Source organism: Girardinichthys multiradiatus, chromosome 19, assembly GCF_021462225.1.
Source record: "Girardinichthys multiradiatus isolate DD_20200921_A chromosome 19, DD_fGirMul_XY1, whole genome shotgun sequence".
Taxonomy (NCBI): Eukaryota; Metazoa; Chordata; class Actinopteri; order Cyprinodontiformes; family Goodeidae; genus Girardinichthys; species Girardinichthys multiradiatus.
The window spans coordinates 13,082,802-13,106,002 of NC_061811.1; the positions used below are offsets into that span (position 1 = coordinate 13,082,802).

Sequence of the window (23,201 nt, forward strand, 5' to 3'; positions counted from 1 at the left end):
ATTAATAAAGTATTTTTGAATTGAATTGAATTGAATTGAATATACATGTATGACGAATTTATTGAGATTAAAGAAACATTTCATTTAATAACTATACTACAGAGAGATTTAGAAAGTGAAAGTATTTAAATTCTAGTTAGGTTTTTTAGGTAAACAAGGTTGATTAGTAAAATATGATTACTGGCAGCACATACACAAAATACAGTAATGTATTTTTTCCACCTGCACAGTCCTTCTCATAACTTTTTTTTTTACTTTTTATATCTTTTTATAACTTTTTTAACTTTTTAATATTTATTTTCTTTAATTTGCACTACTTGCCTGCACTGTTCTGTTCTGTTTTATTTTGAAAATTTCATTGCACCCATGTGGAGCAATGACAAATAATTCCATTCTATTCTAGACAGACATTTTGAGACACACTCCATACCAGTAAGTGGCGGTAAAGCACACCTAATGTTTCTTGCCAACTTCCAAAAAAAAGCCCATGAAGAAAAAGAAGGACGACCTGGCTGAACAAAGGGATGCGTCACGTTGGAGTGGCGGTATTGCACACCTTAAAATGTTTCCCAACCTCCGAAAGACGAAGAAGAAGAAGAGGAAGGCGTTACGATGGCGACCGTTGCTACGTAACGCCTGTGCTTACGGAAGAAGCCGTACCAGAGCTGAAGCTATGAGGAGAGAGATGGACGATAACTTTCAGTTCGAAGATGGTGGAGGGACAAAGAATGTAAGCCAGTCTCTAACAGCGCTTAAAATAGAACACGAGTAAAATCACACTAGTATTTTGCGTCGTGAGATGATTTGTTATTTTTAAGGTTTCACTGAGGGGCTAGGGTTAGCCCTTTAGCTAGCCGTATGGTGTTTGTCGGTGGATCAGATCGCTAGCTGCCGTTAAAGACTGCAGACAGATTTGTCACGTCGTCCCATTAACTTTGTGGTTAGCCATCCCCAACGTTTCTTAACACGCTAGCTTGTGCTTTGCTCTCCATTTGACTGACGTTTTTAGTCCCTTGAAGGTGGTTAATTATTCAGCTTTCTTAAGCTTGTTATGATCCATCCATCCATCCATCCATCCACAATGAGTGGTTGTTGCAGATCCGTACTTAAGGACTGATCTCCATAAGCATATCTGCAGTAAATTCATAGTGAACTTCTGTATTTATTATACTGGATTGGGAACTCGGCACAGAACTTTCAGCACAGAAATGTATAGAACTTGTGCATTAAAAAAATATACATATACATATCATTTTGTTGCATGGCAAACTTGCGCAAATTTGCAAGAATTTCTACTTGTTTCTAATGCAGCATTTTGGTTACCAGATGATCAACAAATTGAATACTACTCTTTGATCGGATCCCCTAAAGTTCCTGTAGATTTTAAATCTTCATTGATATAACAGACCAGATAAAGGCCCAAACTCTCTAGAGTGTTTTGATATAAAGAGACTTTTAAAGATGAATTTCCAGGGAAATGTTCTGTGTGAATTGTAGGACTTCACGTATGCGTATTCAATTCAATTCAAAAATACATTATTAATCCTAAAGGGACTTTAAATGCTGTCGTAGCTTATGTTATACATGTTTTTTTAAAGAACCTTTGTAGGTGCTGATGGCTGATCCCTGAAGAAGCCTCTGACTAAAGACACTCTGTTGTTGTACAACAGTCTCATGAAGAGGATGCTCAGGGTTCTCCATAATGTTCTTCATTTTATGAAGAATCCTTCTTTCCATGATCTCCAGAGGTTCCAGAGGAGTCCCCAGAAGAGAACCAGCCTTCTTTATTAGCTTGTTGAGCTTTTTTAAGTCCCTGTTCTGATGCTGCTACCCCAGCAGATGATTGCAGAAGAGATCACACTCTCCACAACAGACTTATAGAAGATATGCAGCATCTTGCTGCAAATACCAATGGACCTTAGCCTCCTCAAGAAGTACAGTCTGCTGTGTCCCTTCTTGTAGATGGTTTTCACATATTAACAAACACATCCCTGACTTTAATTTTTAAAGACTACATCACACTTGTTTTCAAGGGCTTCTTATCAGCTTTTTGAAATGAATTGTTTGTGCTAATTTTAAAATGATCAATAACTAACATAAAAAAATAATGTTTATAATTGGCTTTAAATAAAAATAAGCACCCTGTTCTAAAAAAGAAATACCTTACATTTCCCAGATTGCCAAATCTGGCCGAAGAGCTCGCTTACCAGCTGATCAGTCACTTGAAGATTCTCGGCCCGCACGGAAGTCATCCACCTCCGCTTCATTAGAAGTGAGTGCTCTTTAGATATCTACCTGAATGTTATAATGTCTCTTTACATTGTATGTCATAGAATTGCATTTTGGTTTTGTCACACGCATGAATTACAGGATGATGAGGATGAGGTGGGTAGTGTTAATTTGCATGGCTTCTGATGCAGTTGCTCCTGATACACTGTCAATTTTCTGTCAAACATTTATTTTAACTCATTTTCTTCATGTTAGTTTCTACCTTCTATTTGCAACGTAGTCACTGCCTTGCAGAAGGCAACACTGGCTGCCAGTAAACTAAAGGAGTTTTAGTGGCGTACCTATTTATGCAGTTGATGAGATATTTTGCTTGCTATTTTTTAAATAGTATGCAAAATACTATTTAAAAATGTGGCTCCTGAAAGACAATAAAAAACTGCCTTTGCTGTCATTGGCATTTTTGGAATGAGCCACATCTCCTGCTCTGGCAAACTGTAAACATTCTTGAAGTGAAAAAAAACCCTACAGTGCTCTTGCTTTAGGCTAATCTTCCCAAATTAGGCCAACTTTCCTAATGTATGAACCAATTTTTTTTCTTTGCAAAATTTGTTTATCAACCCTGTCTTCCTCTGCCTAAAATACCCCAGTGGTCGCATTCCTGACATCCCTTAAAGCAAAAAATCAGATGCTTTCTTGTGCACAAATTCCTTGACCCAGAGACCTCCAGAGAATCCTAATTTAGAAACCCCTAAGGCCAAGCTAATTGTCCTAACAGGCCTCAGTACTCTAGTACAACAGTTAGGTTCATATTTGGTCATTAGGAAATGCAGGCACAGATCTGTTTTATTTCTCAGGACACTTATAGCCTCTCCATTTGTGTTGAGTGAAATGCCAGAAGAAGAATTCATCCCTTGCAAGGAGACGTGATCTTATTATCTAGTCCCTCGTGAAAATGATTCATTGTCAGACACATCAAATATCCAACAACAAAGGGATATCTCATCACTTGGAAGAAATTCTGCAGTCTCTGCTAGAAAGCCTCAGTTGTCATTTTAATCATTTCTGTTCTTTTTAAAGAGACAGTTACTAATTACACAAAGTTAAGGGAGCTCGTTTAGCCTCGGCTCCCTGGTTTAATGGTAATATACAGTAGAATAGAGTGGGTTCCCCCTCCCTCTGCCCTGCTTAATGGTGACATTCAGATTTATAAATGGCTTTGCTAAAGGAACCAGCTATAAATGATTGTTTCCTCTTTCATCATATATTAAGGAAACTCGTCAATAACATTTTGTCCTCTGCAGACCCAATATAGTAATGAGAAATGTTTGGGTTTTTTTCTGATTCATTTTTCCAGTGTCCACCCATGCATGCTTTAAAGGAATTTGTTCATTCAAGTCTTGCTTTCAGGGTCTAAATTTTATGATCATATTGCATTCTCAGTTTATCACTCAAACAAATGGAGAGACCTGCTTTTTCCCCTGTCTGAATCTGTTTTTGGGCTAGACGTAGTTCTTATGCTCTGCTTCATATGTTTTAATACAATAACAATAACTTGACTGATAGAGGTGACTCTTTCCAGCAAATGCTGATGTGGTGTTATGTGTGTAGCAGGTTTTTGGGAGCATTTCACAAGATGGTAAGAAAGTAGCTTTGGTTTAAATGGTCAGAAAACTTGTGCCAGGATATTTATGCTTCATTTCTGTGCATTTGCTGTACAAGTCGGATATCCATAAAGGAGTTACAGTTCTTACACAGTGCTTTGGGAAAGTAGTCATACCTCATGAACTTTTTCATATTTTGTCACTTTATAAATCAAACACTTCATTGCGTAATTGTGAAGTGGAAGGGCATTTTTTACAAACAAAAATCAGAAAAGTGCGGCACACATTTGTTCTCACCTCACCCGAGCCAAAACCTTTTAGAACCAACTCTACCAGCCTAGCACAAAGAGACTAGAGGCTACATCCAGAGACGGCACATTGCAAAATAGCTAAAGCTCAGTCAGATTGGATGGAAATAGTTTGTAAACATTAACTGTCAAGTCATGCCAAAGACTCTCAACTGGGTTTACATCTGGACTTTAACTGTACCATTCCTACATATCAATATGGTCTGGCTGCAATTCTGGAATTATTTTGCAGCCTTCAACTTATTTTTTTAAAGGATTACACCATATTTAAATCCACCCATCGTCCCATCAATTCTGACCAGGTTTCCTGTTCTTCTGAAGAAAAAAACTCCCCGCCTCATGATGCTACCATCCCCATGTTTCACAGTGGTGATTGGGCTAAAGGAAGTGTTTGGTTTTCTGCCTCACATAGTCTTTTGGATGTCGGCCAAAACGTTTAACCTTGGTCTCCTCTGACCACAGCACCTTCAACCTGTTTGATATGTTCCTTTCATTGCTTGTGGTAAACTTTAAATGGGACTTCTTATGGCTTTCTTTGAACAATATCTTTATTCTTGCCACAAATCTGGCCTAAAAAGGCCAGATTTGTGAAGGTCGTCATTAATACCCATCCAGCCAGCAGATCCTGAGCTTTGGATCTCTGCAGCTCCTCTGGAGTTACTGTGATTATTTTGGCTGCTTTTCTGCTCTCCTTGCCTGGCCTGTCAGTTTAGGTGGTCAGACTGGTAGTTTTTCAGTTGTGACACACTCTTTCCATTATCAGATGCTCGATTCAAAGTTTGTGATATTTTGTTTATAACCTAACCCTCCTTTAACGTGGCATTATTTGTCACGGTCGACAGGTTAACAAACCCTCCTGTAACTGTAGCATCTGAACTCCAGTCTACCAGGGCCTGCAATGAATTTGCTAAATTCTTTACTGAAAAAACCCAAAAGATCAGAGAGGCAGTCAGCACATCCACATCAACTCCAGTACCAATGTTGTCTCCAACTAGAACTTATTTTGACAAAATTTCCCAATTTCACCAAATAAACTACAAAAACTTAGAAGAAATCGTACAGCAACTAAGCTCTTCTTCCTGCTGTCTCAATGTTTTACCCACAGCTTTCTTTAAGAAAGATTTGCCTGTAATAACATCTGATTTAACACAAATAATAAACACGTCCCTTTTGTCAGCTGTTTTCCCCCAGGCCCTGAAAACAGCAATTATCAAACCTTTATTGAAAAAGAGCAACTTGGACAAGCTGATACTACAGAACTACAGGCCTATATCAAACCTCCCCTTCATCAGTAAGATTATTGAAAAAGCTGCGTTCCAGCAGTTAAACAACTTCCTAACAACGACCAACCGCTTCGATGTCTTCCAGTCAGGCTTCCTGCTCACCACAGTACAGAGACTGCTCTTGTCAAGGTGTTCAATGACATCCGTATAAATGCAGACTGTGGAAGAACCACAGTGCTGGTATTATTGGACCTTAGTGCAGCATTCGACACTGTTGATCACTCCATTTTATTAGAGCGCCTGGAAAACTGGGTCGGCCTTTCTGGTACAACACTCAACTGGTTTAAATCCTACTTGAAGGACAGGCACTTTTTTGTGTCAGTAGGTAACTTTACATTAGAGAGCACAAAAATCACATGTGGCGTTCCCCAAGGGTCCATCTTAGGGCCCCTCCTATTCAATATCTACATGCTCCCCCTAACTCAGACTTTAATATACAACAACGTAAGTTATCATAACTATGCAGACGACACAGCTATACGTTACGATGTCACCAGGTGATCATGAACCCGTTCAAGCGCTGGGTAAATGCTCAGAAGAAATCAATGCATGGATGGGCCAAACTTTTCTTCAGCTGAATCAAAACAAAACTGAAGTAATAATCTTTTGACCAAAGGAAGAGCGTTTAAAAGTTAGCACACAGCTTCAGTTAATACAGCTAGAAACCACCAGTCAGGCTCGAAACCTGGGTGTAGTGATGGACTCAGACCTGAACCTTCAGAGGCACATAAAGACAGTAACAAGGTCGGCCTTCTATCACCTAAAGAACATCTCCAGGACTAAAGGACTAATGTCTCAGCAGGACCTTGAAAAACTAATTCATGCGTTCATCTTTAGTAGAATTGATTACAGCAACGGTGTCTTCACAGGTCTGCCTAAAAAGTTGATCAGACAGCTGCAGTTGATCCAGAACGCTGCTGCCCGCGTCCTCACTAGAACTAAGAAAGTGGAGCACATCAGCCCGGTTCTAAAGTCCCTACACTGGCTCCCTGTAGCTCAGAGAATAGACTTTAAAATACTTCTGTTAGTCTATAAATCACTGAATGGCTTAGCACCAAAATACATAACAGACTTGTTGTCAGTGTATCAACCACCCAGACCTCTCAGGTCTTCTGGCTCAAATCTACTCTGCATACCCAGAACCAGAACCAAACATGGAGAAGCAGCTTTTAGTTCTTATGCTCCACTAATCTGGAATAAACTGGCAGAAAACTGTAAAAGCGCCGAAACCCTAAGTTGCTTTAAATCAAGATTAAAAACTTATTTGTTTAGAGTGGCCTTTGACTGTGCCATCTAGGCATGATTAGTTAAGTTTTCAGTCCAATTTTCCTTTCATTTTCTTATCCATCATTATATTCTCTTTATTTTATCTTTATTTTTAAAAACATTTTTATTACCTCTGTTGTTTGATTTTCTGTATCATTGTAATGTTTTTCCCTATGTTCAGCGCCTTGAGTGCCTTGTTGCTGAAAAGCGCTAAATAAATAAACTTGACTTGACTTGACTTAAACTTCTCCACCTGTCTGCTGTGTTCTTTAGTCATCACGATGCTGTTTATTCACCAGTGTTTCTAACAAACCTCTGTGACCTTCACAGAATGGCTGGATATAAACTATAATTAAATTGCACCTATTAGGAGACTTCTGAAGGCAGTTGGTAGCACATTCAAAGGGGCTAAATGCAAGTGCATGTCATTTTAGAGATTATATAAAGCATGTATCAAAGTATGGAAAAGTTAAAGGGATTTGAAGACTTTTGCATGGAACTGTACAAGTAGAAACCTCAAAGGTGGTTCCTTGTCTCTAATTGTTTATTTTTTGCAAAGATAAAGCACACAATCTTGCCTTTTAAGCAATAGAACAGACAAATATTGCTGTGACTGCAGTGATAATGACATACCACTGTCCATATAGGGTTTATCTATTCTGTATGTGAGCAAATACACATTCAATAAACCTGTTTGCTATTAAGGTGTTTTTTTACTGCAGGCCCCCCCTTCTAAACCACCCCGGCGGCAGGGTGGCTGGGCAGAAGAAAGCTCTGGATCTGGCTCTGCCAAGTATGTATCGTCACCTTTCCCCCCCACTCTGCAGTGGCAACACTGAAGTGGGGCCTGCAAGCTTGTGTTATGTGTTATTAATGAACTCTCATGCTGCTGAATGAGCTTATTTATCAGTGCATATTTGGCTCTCAGGCTGTGAATCAACAAGGTTAGAGGGAGCCTGTCTGAGCAGGCAACTCTCCATTCGTCTTCATCTGCGAGCAAGGCGGTAATTGACATGGTTAATGCATCAGCCACAGGAGGGCACTGTTAGTCAGCTAGTCACTTCATCACAGGGGTTCAAGCCACTTCATCACCCCTTACTACTGTACTCTGCTCTTTACACACAGAGCACAACATAGAGAATTCATAAAAAATATTTGAAACATATGGTAGTTGTTTGCTGGGAGGTTTGATCTGCAACTAGTAATGCTGTTCATGAGTGAACAGTTTGTCCTTTCTCCTGCTACTGCGCTCCTTTCCTTTAGTCTCTGTGGAGATTGAAGAACGCAGGATGAAGTGAACAGGCGGAGTCACTTTTGTTTATTTGCATAGTTTACTGCATCATTAGTGCAAGCAGGAAAGAGGCAAACTCAATAGATCTTTCACACACCGAAGGTCAGCGTATGCAGCTCCACTTTTGCGTAACCCCTCTTGATTCCCGTTCTCAAAGTGATTCAAATACAGGAGGTGTAAAAGGGGCTTGCATGTGCATTGATCCTTTCTGAAACAAAGTAAGTAATGGTCCCCCCTGGAACCGGCAAGGACTTTTCCTTTCAATGTCACCCCTCATGCTCAATCACCACTGCCCTCCTCCCACTAATCCCAGCGCAGAAATCCCAGGATTTGTCGATCTATCACTTCTAATTGACACTAAATGATCTGTCAGTTTATTGATGAACCTTTGAAACCAGGTTGTCACAATATATTTTATCCCTAACAACTTTTTCCAGACAGTTTTACCATGTCTATCGCTTTGCCTTACATGAGTCTTAATCAAGCGGCCTGTAATGTGTCTTAAGTGTCGCCACCCCCCTGCCCCCCCTCCAGACAGGACACAGTCCAAGGGCAGCCAGGTAGGCTCAATCAGCTCATCTCCACTTTGCCTGGTTGGACTCTTGTCCATTTATTGATGTTGCCGAGCTGTCAGAGATGAAAAAGCAAGGATTCATTTTTTTTGATTAGTCTGTTTTTCTAAAATGAAAAGATAAATTTGTAAGAAAATAATTTTGGTCTATTCAAAATAAGATAAAACTTTTCAAAATCCTCTTGGGACAGTTAGAGATCTGTTTGATGTTACAAATCAAAATATTAACCAGACCGTATCCAACTTCCTCAGTAAAAACTATTTTCCAGCCTTGTAGTTATTGTTGTCCAAATACTAATACTTTCTCATTTTAATAGGCACAATTAATGCAATTTTTTATATTCAGTCTCTTGTCTTTTCTTTTAAGTCTTGAGTGCCAGAGACTTAAGAAAAGATAAAGGGAAAATCAAATGACCAGTAGGGGGCAGCTCTCAACCAGAAGAAATGGCAAAATGAAAAAGAGAGCTTTTTTACTTTTTAGAAATAAGAAAAAAAAGGTTGAATGTCTCTGCACCAATCTACAGTAATCACTGTTTGCTGAAAATAGTGACAACTTTCTTTTTGCTTTCAAATTGAGCTGATTATGGAAACCGGAATTCTGTTTCTACAGAGTCTTAAATATTATATAAATATATAAATATAATATTTATATATATGTACCATATATGTGCTGTTTGATGAGTAGAAATGCTGCAAATTAATTTTCCCACTGGGGTCAAAATAATTGCCATTGAATATTAAATTACATTGTGTCTTAAATCTGCAAATTTGTTTATTTTTTACTTCTTCCATAGTTTTTTTTATTTATTTTATTTATTTGTTATTTATTTTATTATCTGGTAAAAATGTGTTATGCTTGTTATAGTTCTGGTTGAGAAATTCTGGCGTGATTTTTTGTTTTATGCTGTGAGAAAGCTACAGACTCGTCAGGTTACTGTTATTGCTGGAACACAGAAATATACCCTGACTAAAGTTCTTGTTTTATGTGCATAAAAACTGTGCTCTCTGTTTATTTACAGGTCTTCAAGAAGACGAGCTGCTGAGGACCTGGAGGAGTAAGTTAACTCTTGGAGTTCATTATTAAATCTAATGGTTGTTTCAGTAAAGCGTTTTGGCTTAAAAAACGTTTACTCTTAATACTTTTGCGTAAATTCTCTGCACGTTACGGTGGACTTTCTGAATGTTGCAAGTCATTCTCGTTTTCCAGAAACAATCTCTTTAAGTGACTATAAAAGCAGCATGGCGGATTTGCTGTAACATTTATTACCGTCTTCCTGTAGTTCGAGTTTCATCCTTATAATCATTATGTGTCTTAGAATAGAGTGGGGAACACAGCCGTGCGAGTTTTACTCATCATCCCAGCTGGTGCTTGGTGCCTCGATGGCTGCAGTGAAACAAAACTTCATGTGAAACTGATGCTGTTACCCTGAAGAATATCTCTTATGCTGTGCTTTTGTCACACTTGTCCCGGGAATACTTTGTGGACAGCGCTTCCAGATTGGTTTCCTTCTGTTTTTTTTCAACAATATGATGTGTCGATCGCATAGAAATCGAGAACCAATGAGCTCCACCACAGTGAAGAAATAACAGGCACATCATCAAAACAAAGTCTAAGAACCAACTCACTCCCTCCCTATGATGTTTTCACCATCAGGCTTGGTTTTGAAGGCATTAAGTAATTTATTCTCTCCTTCCTCCTTGTTTCCACAGCCATCGCCTGCGACCACAAACTCCCCAGGGATCAGATGATGAAGGAGGTAGGAGCACCCTTTGCCGTCCGCATTCTTTGTGTCTCCTCACGGGCAAAGAGGAGCACTCAAATGTCTCCCCTGCACATTTGTCCTCCGAAAGTAGAGCAGATAAGCAGGGAGTCAGATGATCACTTTTCACTGATGTTCCTGCCATATTTCTTCCTGGTTGCAGCTTAAACTCTTATGGTAAAAGTCTTTTTTTATATCAAGGGTTCTTTTAAATGAATATCAATTTTCAGTTCACACTACTGGCCAGAGAAAACAAAGTTTAACAGATCTTAAATAATATTTTAACAAGTGTCTTCTTGAGCTGTCTAAAATTACTGCAACAACCAGGGCCAGCCTGAGGTATAAGTGAAGTTTGTGACTGCGAAATGCCCCCTGTGGGCCCCAAGGTGCTTTAAAATTCTCGAAGCACACATTAATAGTTTCATTTGTTTCAGACAAGAAAAACCTTCTTAGCTGAAGTTAAGTGATGTTAACGACAGAGATGCACCAATCAGACCTTTCATGGCCGATATTAATTTCTGGTTTTTCTAGTAGCCTCATCTGTGGATTTAGATTTTGACCAATTGTGTTTTCTAAATTTGTTTTTCTCTAAGGACTATAACACATAAAAGAGAAAAATGTGCTGCAGGTTGTTTGATCGAGGTAGTAGCTTTGAAACCAACTGGAATTAAAGGAAGAACATGTTTAGCCCCCATTATGCATCCCTAACCTTTATCTGATTAAAAAAAAGACCACCGTTTTGTTGGTTGATGCATTTTGCTTTTATTATTTATATTTTTATTTTTATTTTTGGTTTTATTCATTTACTGAAAATAGAAATATATATGTTTTGTTGGTATTTGACCTGTCGTCCACACATCTGATCGGATCAGGGAAAAATTTACCAGTTCTGATCTCTGGTTGATTGATTGGTGTATCTCATGTTAACCGGGTCCTCATTTAAAAGCTAATTTACTCTTTTCTGCTTTTAGTGTATGAGCTTGGAAAACATTGTATATACACTTTACTGGTTTTTATAGAAGTCAGCGAGTGACAGTTTCTTTCCTGTTGTTACTTTTGAAAGCATGTGGAAGACTGTCATTACTTTGTAAATTACATATTGGAAAAAACTGAAACAAAAATGTTCCCTATATGTCTGTTGTTTTTTGAAGCAATATGTATTTAGTATGGAGTGTGAAGTGACTGAAGCAAAACACAATCTATCTATAGTTGATTTATTTAATGGTGACTCAAAGTTTATGCATAAAACAAGCTGTGTGTAATGCTAAGTTGGAAAAAGCACCAACAAGCAAAGAAAAAACACCAAACATCATGACCAATAAATGAATTTAAACTCATTTCTTAATCAAATGTATAAGCAAAACAGTTTTTCAAATAGTTTAATGGAATAAATTTCAATTTTAGTGCCTTTTCCTAGTTACAGTTTTATAAAAGCAAATACACAACAGTAGCTTTTTAATAATATGAAATGATACAATGAAATGATAAAATATTTCCTATAAGTATGCAGACATTTTGCAAAGATAATATCTTAGGCTGAACTAGAGCAATCTATAGTGGTAGTTTCTGTCAATAATATGTTTTTAACGGTAGAATTTACTCAAATGTGATGTTGCTTAACTTTGCACCAAAAATGGACTCCTAAAGGATGAACTCTTCTTTCCACACAACGACCACTTAAAGCACCAGAATTAAAACATACCAATAAACACAGCCACTCAACGCTTTTAAGCTGGACTGAGACTATGCAACCACAGTAGGTTACACACACACACACACACACACAGAGAGAGAGAGAGTACCAGACCTATGCAGCTGAATACAAATGTTACGGTATCACGTTTTGTCTGTGACCTTCGTGCTCTTTACAAACAAGTTAAGACTGAGGGGGCAACATTTCAAAGAAGGGCTGCAGAAGATCATTCTGTTTTTGCTGTGCAAAGCAGCTTTATATATAAGATCAAATAATCTCAGTAAAAACAGGTTAGCATGCATTGCTCACTTCATAAACTGCTAAATCTATAGATGTGTGTGTGTGAGAGAGCGATATTATCACATGGCAAATTAACACATAGTATTTTAATCCAAATATGTGTTCCTATAAATTGTTTTCATTTAGTCCTAATTTACGTCAACATTTTCAGACAGTTCTAAGCTATAAAGATGAATGATTAAGGTAACGTATTAATAAAATAAGTATATACTGTATGTGATTTAAAAAATAATAATAATTTAAATATGTTTTTACAGTTTTATTCATAATGATATAAATCCATCTAACTAAATTTATTAGAGTAGAGCATTTTTCCTACAGATATATAACTCAAAGAGGTAGATCAGATGGTAAAAACAGGCAGACACACTAGAAATTATCAAAAAGAAACAACTAAAATAAATACATACAGCGTATGTTTTTACTTCAGTACATGAAGCATGTAAAGACAATGAAATTACAATCACTTAAATCATAAATGGTAACAGGAATGCAAAGAGCACAATATTTCTAATGAAATATTAGCTTAAACAATAAAATAAAAACATGCATATCTAAAGAAACATGAATCTAATGAAAAATGTAATAAATAAAACACAAATAAAATAATTAATAATACATTTCGTAAATAAAATGCAAATACAATAATAAATATAAACAAATTACATTTAAAAAATGCAAATAAAATAATAAAGCAAACAAAAGATAAATAAGACTGAATAAATATGTTTTTAATTTGCTTTCAAAAACACTCCTCAAGGTGAGGGTCTGAACAGGCAAAGGATAACTCACCATGAGTTTCACTTCTACTAACAGAAGATTGTTTCCTGAAGACCAGGAAGGTCTGGAGGCCCTGTATGGAGAAAGCAAATCCGATAAATAGTGTGGACCAACGCCAGTAGTTTGCAAAACTTAAACTTGAATCAAACATGATGCCTAAACAATAATGTTTAATATCACTAATGCCTAAAACTACTTTACTCTGCTGCTGTTTTCACAGTATTTCAGTTTCCGGTGCTCTTTAAAAGTCATAAATGTTGTTTAGCTAATGTAAATACATTTCAGCATAATTCAGCCATCAGAATGTCAGTGTTAGTTAGTAAGTACTGTGCCTTTAATAGGTTAAAATGGCCGGTTGAATGTTGAATACAAAGGTTTGTTTCTCTTGCCATTAAAGCCTCCAGAAAGATTATTACTCAGTGGAGGGAGACCTCTTAATACAGAGCTGGAGGCAGGGGCATTGGAAATTACAGTGCTGAGGGTTACTGAGATAGCCCCTACAATCTTGATTATGTCCCACACCCTTATCCCTTATGTCCACTGGCTACAAGCACAGAGAGGGACCCACAGAGAGAAGGCTTGGCCAGTCAACTGCTCCCAGCTCCCTATCAGCTGCCCCCACCGCTTCCTGCTGGTCACTTAAAATAGCTCCAGTATCACAAACGCACTTTTCTGTTTCATGTCTTGCGCCCACACTCTGATGTGTTGAATATTGCTCTATGAGCCTTTCAAATGGAGCTCTGCCTAGGTAATCATATGACTGGACCCCTGTGTAGGTTACCGGAGCCCACGTTATGTGGAGAGACGTCCTCGTATCTAAAGTCGCTGACTGGCATGCATGAGCTGCAGCTACGTCTATTATCCGCTTTTTGATATTTACAAGCTTCAGGGAGGAGACTGCATGCGGCTGACTAATAAGGCAGACAAAAGCCACCTCCATGTACGTCCAGCTGAGCGCAGTAAGGTGTGGTTATCCTCCTGATAGAGTTGGTAGAAAACACCGGCTGCTTGACCTCCGGTAATACGTTGAATTTAAAACCAATTTAAAACAGTTGTTCCCTTTTTTTCTTTCAATAAAAGACTTTGCATATAGACAGCACATGCTTTTGTTATTCACACTGAACTCTCATGGTGTGTGTTAATGGTGCATTACCAGTGGAAGTCAGAAAGGGAGGGTGTGCACAGATAGACAACCCAGGAAGCTGTTTGCAGAGCTGGACGGTGAAGCTTTTTGATGTCATTGCACTAAGACCATTAAATTTGATTGGGAGTCCAGGGGGGACGGATTCTGCTGAACGCTGTGCTTTGTAAATGAGAGGACGAAGTGTCACCGGGCCTCATGAATATGAAATACCCATGCCTGCATTTATTTGGATATCAGAAACACAGATGAATCTTGTCAGCCGCTAAACGAGTGTGGCATTTTTAATTTGGTTTAATTAAAAAAAAAAAGGAAAGAAGTAAGTTATCAGCAGAAGGAGGGGGTTTGATTTCCAGTAAAACTTGATAGGATATGCTTTGACCTAGTTGGTGTCAGAATTCTTCATCCACCTGGGAATTTTGTTGGGAATTAAATATTTTCCCTTTACTCCAGAAAAGATCAATGATTTTTGTAACCAAGTTTGTTTTCAGGGGTTATTTTGAAGAAATGGTGACATATTTCCTCACATCAGATTCAGACTTCCATCTCCTCACCTCTATTTAGCTCCTGTATCGACTTTCCCCTCAGGGTACAGTACTGTGGTTAGAGATTACTGACAAGCCTCTTCATGATGCAGTCCAGCTCTCTTTTTTCTGTCAGCTGGTTCTTCTCTTTCCTGCATCCAAATGTTCTTTTTTTAGGTCATTGTAAATACACCACTATAGAACAAATAAAGATCTGCAGAGTACATCCAGTTCGGAAATTATTGTTTGATCGGGGGTTAGAAGTTTCAGGTCTTCTAAATGTGATGGGAATGAAGGAACATGTTTGCATTTTTATGGTCTTGCCCATAGACTTCTTCAGACCAGTTATCTGACGCACCTGTCCAAGTAAAACTCACAATCAGATTTCATGAAAACATTATAACCATTTAAAAACAAAGTGCCTGAAGATCCACTTGAAAATATTACAAAAAAGGTTCTTGGTCATGCACAATACCTTATTGTTACATAGTATTACTTTTATACTCCATTAATAAAAGTTACATATGGATATCCAAACTTGAAAGTTGTAAAGCAGGCAAAATTTCAACTCCAAAAAGGAATATGATTTTATTAAAAGATCATTATGTATCCAAGAAGACTTGAAGCCTTTGATTTAAAACATAAATTAATTAGGAAAGCAGGTAACAAAAGTTGTTTTCTCTCATAAATGTAGTTTCCTTTAATGAATTTCTAAGTGTATTAGTGTTCTTTTTTGTGTTTGTAGTGCGTTGAGAACAAAGTCGGAATACTGGAGTAAATGTATGTGTTTAAATCATAAAAATGTCTTTAGTGGATCTCAAAAGTGAAAAACTAAATCATGCTAAGTAAATGTTTACTGTGACATATTTCCTTTTCAAGATGATTAAAAATGAAAAACAAATGAGTTGGAGGAAAAAATTTAAAGAGTAAAAACGCTGAAACTAGCTTGCTGCTGTAATGTGTACATCTGTAGACAAATGAACCACCTCTTCATTCAGTTCCTACATTCAGTCTTTCTGGGTACACTCCTGCCATCAATTACAGTAAATCTGATGAACCAAAATTAATGTTCAGCTGTTCGAGTACGAAAATCCTATATGAACAATGAGATCTTTGTACAAAGGTATGAGCCAGGATAAGGGTACAAAAAATTTCCAGTATTATTTACAGGTCCTTCTCAAAATATTAGCATATTGTGATGAAGTTCATTATTTTCCATAATTTCAAGATGAAAATTTAACATTCATATATTTTAGATTCATTGCACACTAACTGAAATATTTCAGGTCTTTTATTGTCTTAATACGGATGATTTTGGCATACAGCTCATGAAAACCCAAAATTCCTATCTCACAAAATTAGCATATTTCATCCGACCAATAAAAGAAAAGTGTTTTTAATACAAAAAACGTCAACCTTCAAATAATCATGTACAGTTATGCACTCAATACTTGGTCGGGAATCCTTTTGCAGAAATGACTGCTTCAATGCGGAGTGACATGGAGGCAATCAGCCTGTGGCACTGAGGTCTTATGGAGGCCCAGGATGCTTCGATAGCGGCCTTTAGCTCATCCAGAGTGTTGGGTCTTGAGTCTCTCAACGTTCTCTTCACAATATCCCACAGATTCTCTATGGGGTTCAGGTCAGGAGAGTTGGCAGGCCAATTGAGCACAGTGATACCATGGTCAGTAAACCATTTACCAGTGGTTTTGGCACTGTGAGCAGGTGCCAGGTCGTGCTGAAAAATGTAATCTTCATCTCCATAAAGCTTTTCAGCAGATGGAAGCATGAAGTGCTCCAAAATCTCCTGATAGCTAGCTGCATTGACCCTGCCCTTGATAAAACACAGTGGACCAACACCAGCAGCTGACACGGCACCCCAGACCATCACTGACTGTGGGTACTTGACACTGGACTTCTGGCATTTTGGCATTTCCTTCTCCCCAGTCTTCCTCCAGACTCTGGCACCTTGATTTCCGAATGACATGCAGAATTTGCTTTCATCCGAAAAAAGTACTTTGGACCACTGAGCAACAGTCCAGTGCTGCTTCTCTGTAGCCCAGGTCAGGCGCTTCTGCCGCTGTTTCTGGTTCAAAAGTGGCTTGACCTGGGGAATGCGGCACCTGTAGCCCATTTCCTGCACACGCCTGTGCACGGTGGCTCTGGATGTTTCTACTCCAGACTCAGTCCACTGCTTCCGCAGGTCCCCCAAGGTCTGGAATCGGCCCTTCTCCACAATCTTCCTCAGGGTCCGGTCACCTCTTCTCGTTGTGCAACGTTCTCTGCCACACTTTTTCCTTCCCACAGACTTCCCACTGAGGTGCCTTGATACAGCACTCTGGGAACAGCCTATTCGTTCAGAAATTTCTTTCTGTGTCTTACCCTCTTGCTTGAGGGTGTCAATAGTGGCCTTCTGGACAGCAGTCAGGTCGGCTGTCTTACCCATGATTGGGGTTTTGAGTGATGAACCAGGCTGGGAGTTTTAAAGGCCTCAGGAATCTTTTGCAGGTGTTTAGAGTTAACTCGTTGATTCAGATGATTAGGTTCATAGCTCGTTTAGAGACCCTTTTAATGATATGCTAATTTTGTGAGATAGGAATTTTGGGTTTTCATGAGCTGTATGCCAAAATCATCCGTATTAAGACAATAAAAGACCTGAAATATTTCAGTTAGTGTGCAATAAATCTAAAATATATGAATGTTAAATTTTCATCATGACATTATGGAAAATAATGAACTTTATCACAATATGCTAATATTTTGAGAAGGACCTGTATATATCATTACAGCATAAAGACATGTATTTTACTCTTGGCAATAGTCTCTTGTTTTCCCGATATGTCTGCACAGAGGAGTAGGCATGAAAGACAAAATCTGTTTCTCCCAAAGAAAAAATCCAGGCCCAACTGAGATCTCTAAAAACTTTGTAGAAAAATGTTTTGTGGTCTAATGAAATTAAACTTGAATCCCTGGCCTGAATTCCAAAAGGTGAGTTTGGCACCAAAACAGGACAGCACATCACCAAAACAATACTAGAACATGGTAGAGGCAGCATCATTCTGGGGTTACTTTTCGTCAGTTTGAACTATGAAGATGAGGATGAATCTTTATTTACAGCATCATTCTGAGTTCAAGCATGTGTGAAAATGAACAATAGAGTGGCTTTACTTGAAGGGAATTAAAGTTTTGATATGTTCAGCAGTAAAGCTGACAGAAAATCTGTGGAGTCACCTGAAGAGGGCTTTGGACAAGAGAAGTCTTCACAATCTGATAGATTAGTTCCGCATGGACAGAGGGTTAAGATGACTGAATCCCGAATTAATTAAATTCAGTGTATGTATATAGTGCCAATTCACAATGCATGTTGTCTTGAGACACTTTGGAATAAATTAAAAAGAAATAATTCAATCAAATTCAACAGACAGATTCCAGGTCAAGTACATTCATTCTACTTGATCCTTGTTATTGAAACCATGTAGTCAAGTTCAGTTTATTATTTAAATTGATTAAAACGTTTTTCTATCTTTGGAAACCCAGCAGATTGCATCCAGTCAGTGACTTGCAGCATTCCCTCCTCCTGGATGAGCATGTAGAGACAGTGGACAGTCACTGGTGTTAACGTTGCAGCAATCCCTCATACTGAGCATGCATGTAGCGACAGTGGAGAGGAAAAACTCCCTTTTAACAGGAAGAAACCTCCAGCAGAACCAGGCTCAATGTGAGCAGTCAGCTACCATGACCGACTGGGGGTTTGAGAGGACAGAGCAGAGACACAAAAAGACAAAAGCGCTGATCCAGGAGTACTTTCTATGTTAAGAAAAAGTTTATTTTTGTAGAAGCTTCTTGAATGGTTTCATCTAGGAGAGAAACCACTACGCAGATAAGCTCTGAGGCAGGTTCCAAGACTATAGGATGAATAAGAGCAGATACAGTTCATCATAGTAAAAGCTCAACTAGTAGCCAGGTTTAGGAAAGAAAGAGGATTAATCACTCAAAGAAAGGGGCCAAGTGTATCATCTATTGAAGAAGAACATGAGGTTGTTGGCGGGAACAGCTCAGCCAATGCCGCCCTCCAGGAAGGTGTCGCAGAGAAACAGAACGCCAGGCCAGGTGTAACTTCTATGAGGAGAAAAAACAGAACATAAATAAGATAAGATGAAATAAGATGAAATAACTGCAAATAATGTGTGTCTGCCTCACATAATTAAGCTGGTTCCACAGGAGAGGAGCCTGATAACTAAAGGATCTGCTTCTTGTTCTACTTCTAGAGACTCTAGGAACCACCAGTAAACCTCCAGTCTGAGAACGAAGTGCCCTGTTAGGAAGATATGGAACAATCAGATCTCTGATGTATGATGGAGCTAGATCATTAAGGGCTTTATATGTGAGGAGGAGAATTTTAAATTCTATTCTGGATTTAACAGGGAGCCAATGAATCCAAAGATGCTTTAACAAAGTATCAGTTTAAGGGTTTCATACGTTTGCAACCAGGTTATTGCTTTGTTTTAAATATTTTATTACACTGAATTGAATGCTGACTGTTGTTAAAGTTTGTCACAGTTTGTTTCTTTATTCATACAAATGAATGTATTCCCGATCATTCCTTATCTGTTTTTATTTTGGTGCCTTCACATGTCAGTCTGAGCAAAGCTGTGAAAGTTTGCCCTGTCCTTCTCTGGAGTGAAGCCATCCTCTGTCCTGTTGCGTTCAGCCAATTAAAGCGGGTTCCCACTGTTCAAGCAGCGGGCTGGTGGCTCCTGGCACTGCGGCCCCTGCCAGGCCGCGCTGTGACTTCCGACCCCACACAGATGGGCCCACAAGCAAATACTTCTGCACATGGCTGGACGCAGCCCCAGTCGGAGTGGCAGAGTGGACATGGAGGTCGGCCTGCCGGCCACCGCAGGTCCTAGGGGTGGGTGGCGATGACAGGGCCCAAATGCTAAGGTAGCGGGGGGTGCTTTGTGGGGAGCCCCTACCCAGCACCCCTAATCACAGCGGGATGAGCTGCCGCCTCGCCTTTTGAATATTCATGGCCGCATGGCGATGACAGGGCAGCTCTTGCGAGGATGCAGGCAGCATAAGAGACACAAGGAATCTCACAAACACACACCTCTGACAGACATACACAGGGGATATGCGTGCTTTAGATCAGCATTTTCATTTATGTTGGTTAATCACAGACTTGTCATTTTATTTCTGAAAGCTTTGGACCTCTAATTGTTACAGGATGTTTTCTGTTTATAGATATTCCAGTGATACCAGACCTAGAAGAAGTGCAGGAAGACGATCTGACGATGCAAGTTGCTGCTCCACCAAGGTACAAAACGTCTATTAATCTTTAACTCTATAATGTCAGATGGATCATTTTTAAAACAAGTATTTCTATTTAAGACTTTGGCGTCTTAAATAAAAGTAGTACTCTCCTCAAAAACCTGCTGTACTGGGTAAATATGTTGAGATTTACAGTTTTTAGCTCTTTTGCCTTGCAGCACCAATGTCCTGCAATTTAAACCTGGTCAAGGCCTTTCTGCATGGACTTTGTATTTTCTTTCCTCGTGAATTAGCCACAGTTGATAACTATGGCTAATTCCAGTTGTCCTGTGGTGTGCTTGAGTGGGCTCATTTCTCTGCGTTGCCCTTTGATGGACCTGTGACCTCTCCAGCATGAATCCTACCTCTCACCATCGACCGTTGGAGATGGACACAAGATGTTGCTAAATAAATTTTACACATTCAGTATAAAATGCATGGAAGATAAATGTGTTTTCAGTTCTAAAAAGTCTATAAGTAAAAAATATGAAAAATGGAAAATAGTTTCCAGACTTTATTTCTTATTCCGTTTTATCAAACACAAAGATCTAAATTTCTGATAAATTAAGGTATTATTTACATGTCATTTGGATGATTACCTTTATGTTTAGTTTGCCTCATTACATTCTCAGTTTTTGTCCCAGTCTTTGAGGTACTAACGCATAAACACAAACTCATTCATAAATACAACAAAATTTGCTGTTTAACTGCCTTTTTAATCCCTAAATCCTTTTAACTCTGGGTTTTAATCAAGAACCAAGGTTCTTGAGCTGGGTGCGACTGAGGTGCCAAACAAACTATGAAATTCCGGCTTTTTTATTTTTGTGAAATAAAGGAGACACTGTTTACAGTGTAGTTTAAAATTATCTGTACTTTGGTCTACGTTTGTCCAGATGTAAAAAAAAAAACAAACAAACTAGGTTCAACAATGAGCAGAATTTTGAAATGGACAAACTGTAGGATCCCTGTGTTTTTATAATGCATACAAAACATACCATTTTACTTATGATAATTACAGTAAAACCCTAATGTATCAGTTGTGATACAAAAAAAACCCCCTGAGAAAACCAGGTAATGTTTCAATAAATCAGACAAATATTTTAACCCTTTTCCTCCTGACAGGTGTGGCAACCTCTGACTACGAACAGGACACTGGATCTGGTCACTTTGAAGTTACCTGTCCCCTGTTCACCTTATTGCAGCGTGTCGACTTTTACGTAGCTGAAATAAGGCAATGATACTTTGATGTGATTTATGCATCTCTGTTCTCACCACCCAGACTCTGATTTACAGGGCAGAGAGAGACACGTCGACATGTGTCGACTGTGTAGCAGGGCTGTGACAGTGGTGGAGGTTATTAGGCTGGGGCTTGCACTCTGTGCAAGATAATGTCCACATTGAACTCATTGCAGGGGAAATGTAGCGTGTAATGTGCAGTAAGTAGGACTGGCATGCACTGCTAGGCCCCGGCCACTTTGAGAGCCCCCCTACTTAATTCCAACCCACAGATAAGCAGCTGGGTTTCAATTTGAGGCGTTTAACACTTGGCAAGTGTCTTCTGCTCTCTGTGGTCGCTGCTTGAAGAAGTGGAGCCTAATTGTGCGCAGACTTTAAGCTTATCTAAATTCACTTCTCAGATGTGTTCTGAGTGTAAGTTAAAAGCCTTGAAATCTTTCTGGGTTATTTTAGCATCAAGTACGTTAAAAATGTCTTTTTCCTCCTGTGACTTTCTTAGGATCCAGGTGAATCGAGTGATGACCTACAAGGATCTGGACAATGATCTAAAACATTTCTCTACATTCCAAACCTTAGTAAGTCAAGGACATTTATTTTTATGTATCTTTATCCCATTTACCCTTCTCTTCAAGGTGGTCTTCTCAGTTTTGTATCACCCCAGTTTGTGCAAGCTAAGGGGGTTTTACTGCAATCTCTTTTCAGGATGGAGAGATCGACTTGAAGCTGCTCTCCAAGGTTTTAGCACCAGAGCAAGAGTTCAAAGAGGTGAGTGAGATTTTAGTAAAAATAGCCTATGGGCTTCCACTGAAGGCTTGTCCAGCTGTTTGTAGAGCACCTGGGGAGGTTGCCACTTTTGTCTCCCAGGTAATCAAGATTTATGATGTGTACATTAATACCATGCGCTCCCCTTTCCCCTTTCTCCTTACTTTGCTCCCCCTGTTCCCTCTGTTCTCTTTCTTGGCTTGTCTGGCTCTCTGAATCTTCTTCCTCCCTCTGTTTTCCTTGACTTTTGCTCCGCAGGAGTGTGTGGTCTGGGACTGGGATCATCTGTTTGCAGAGGTGTCCTCAGAGCTTAAGATGGAACAGGATCAAGGAGAGAGTCAGGAGTTGGGACACAATGGACAGTGACTTCTCTTAATTTGACTTTAGTTTCTTAGTAAGCATTTATGTCATAACGTCATGTACAGTATTTCTTGATACGTTAAAACAAAATTCTCTGTTACTGGGGCCAATTTTATGTTATTTTCTTCATCTTATTTTAACTTGAACAGCCCAAAGGCCATCATTTGAAAGGACCAGTTTCAGATAAAAATGTCCTCTCTGTACTGGTAGCATTATCAACATCCACATACAAGTCCAAGGTTGATAATCAGCTAAGCTCAAATCCAGTTGATTGTGTTCAAATTAACATTCCTCATTAAAGCCTAAAACCTTATTGTTATTGACTATGCCATTGACTTTATCTTGCAGCTCTTCGATAGGAGCAACCCTTTCTTCACTATTATCTCAAATGCATTGAGCAGAGTTCCTATTGACACCTGGAGGATTAGCATACATTATACTTTTACTGAATTAAAAGGTATGGATGGAAGCCTGAAACAAGACAGCTGTAAGTCTTAAAAGTAATGAACAAATTCTTGTTTTTTTAAGAGATGGAGACAAAATAAAATAAAAATAAAAATTATTCCACTTGAGTTGTTTTCTATTTCAAGTATTTGTTTGCAAATGATAATAATAAGTTCGAATTCATGTTCATCTTATTCTGTTTTCTTTCTTTATTCTTCTACCTTCTTTTATTATAAAAAATTAAACAAATACCACTGAATAACAACATTGATATAAAAAATAGTTACGTTAACTTCAATTACAACCAGTTCCTCACCTCGTTATTTGCATGTTGACCAGTCA

General features: G+C 38.7%; 1 protein-coding gene across 2 annotated transcripts; it reads left to right on the forward strand.

The window, feature by feature from the left end:
• The first annotated feature begins 447 nt into the window (after window positions 1-447).
• Window positions 448-22,977, forward strand: LOC124884875 (intraflagellar transport protein 43 homolog A). Of its 2 annotated transcripts, XM_047392907.1 has the most exons (9): window positions 459-730; window positions 2,177-2,272; window positions 7,410-7,480; window positions 9,569-9,604; window positions 10,260-10,306; window positions 19,992-20,064; window positions 21,793-21,868; window positions 21,996-22,058; window positions 22,314-22,977. In XM_047392907.1, the coding sequence occupies exons 1-9, from the start codon at window positions 488-490 to the stop codon at window positions 22,419-22,421; spliced, it is 813 nt and encodes a 270-aa protein (XP_047248863.1). In that variant the 5' UTR covers window positions 459-487; the 3' UTR covers window positions 22,422-22,977. The 2 variants fall into 2 exon arrangements, with proteins under 2 accessions (XP_047248864.1, XP_047248863.1); XM_047392908.1 differs by lacking the exon at window positions 21,996-22,058 and having other exon boundaries at window positions 448-730; window positions 21,793-21,799; window positions 22,764-22,977.
• The last annotated feature ends 224 nt before the right edge of the window (window positions 22,978-23,201 follow it).

Coding starts and splice junctions, on each gene's coding strand:
- LOC124884875 (XM_047392907.1), top strand. CDS start 488: ATGAAGAAAAAGAAGGACGACCTGGCTGAACAAAGGGATGCGTCACGT. Junction 20,065..21,792: donor CAAGTTGCTGCTCCACCAAG/GTACAAAACGTC, acceptor TGACTTTCTTAG/GATCCAGGTGAATCGAGTGA. Junction 22,059..22,313: donor CAGAGCAAGAGTTCAAAGAG/GTGAGTGAGATT, acceptor TTTGCTCCGCAG/GAGTGTGTGGTCTGGGACTG.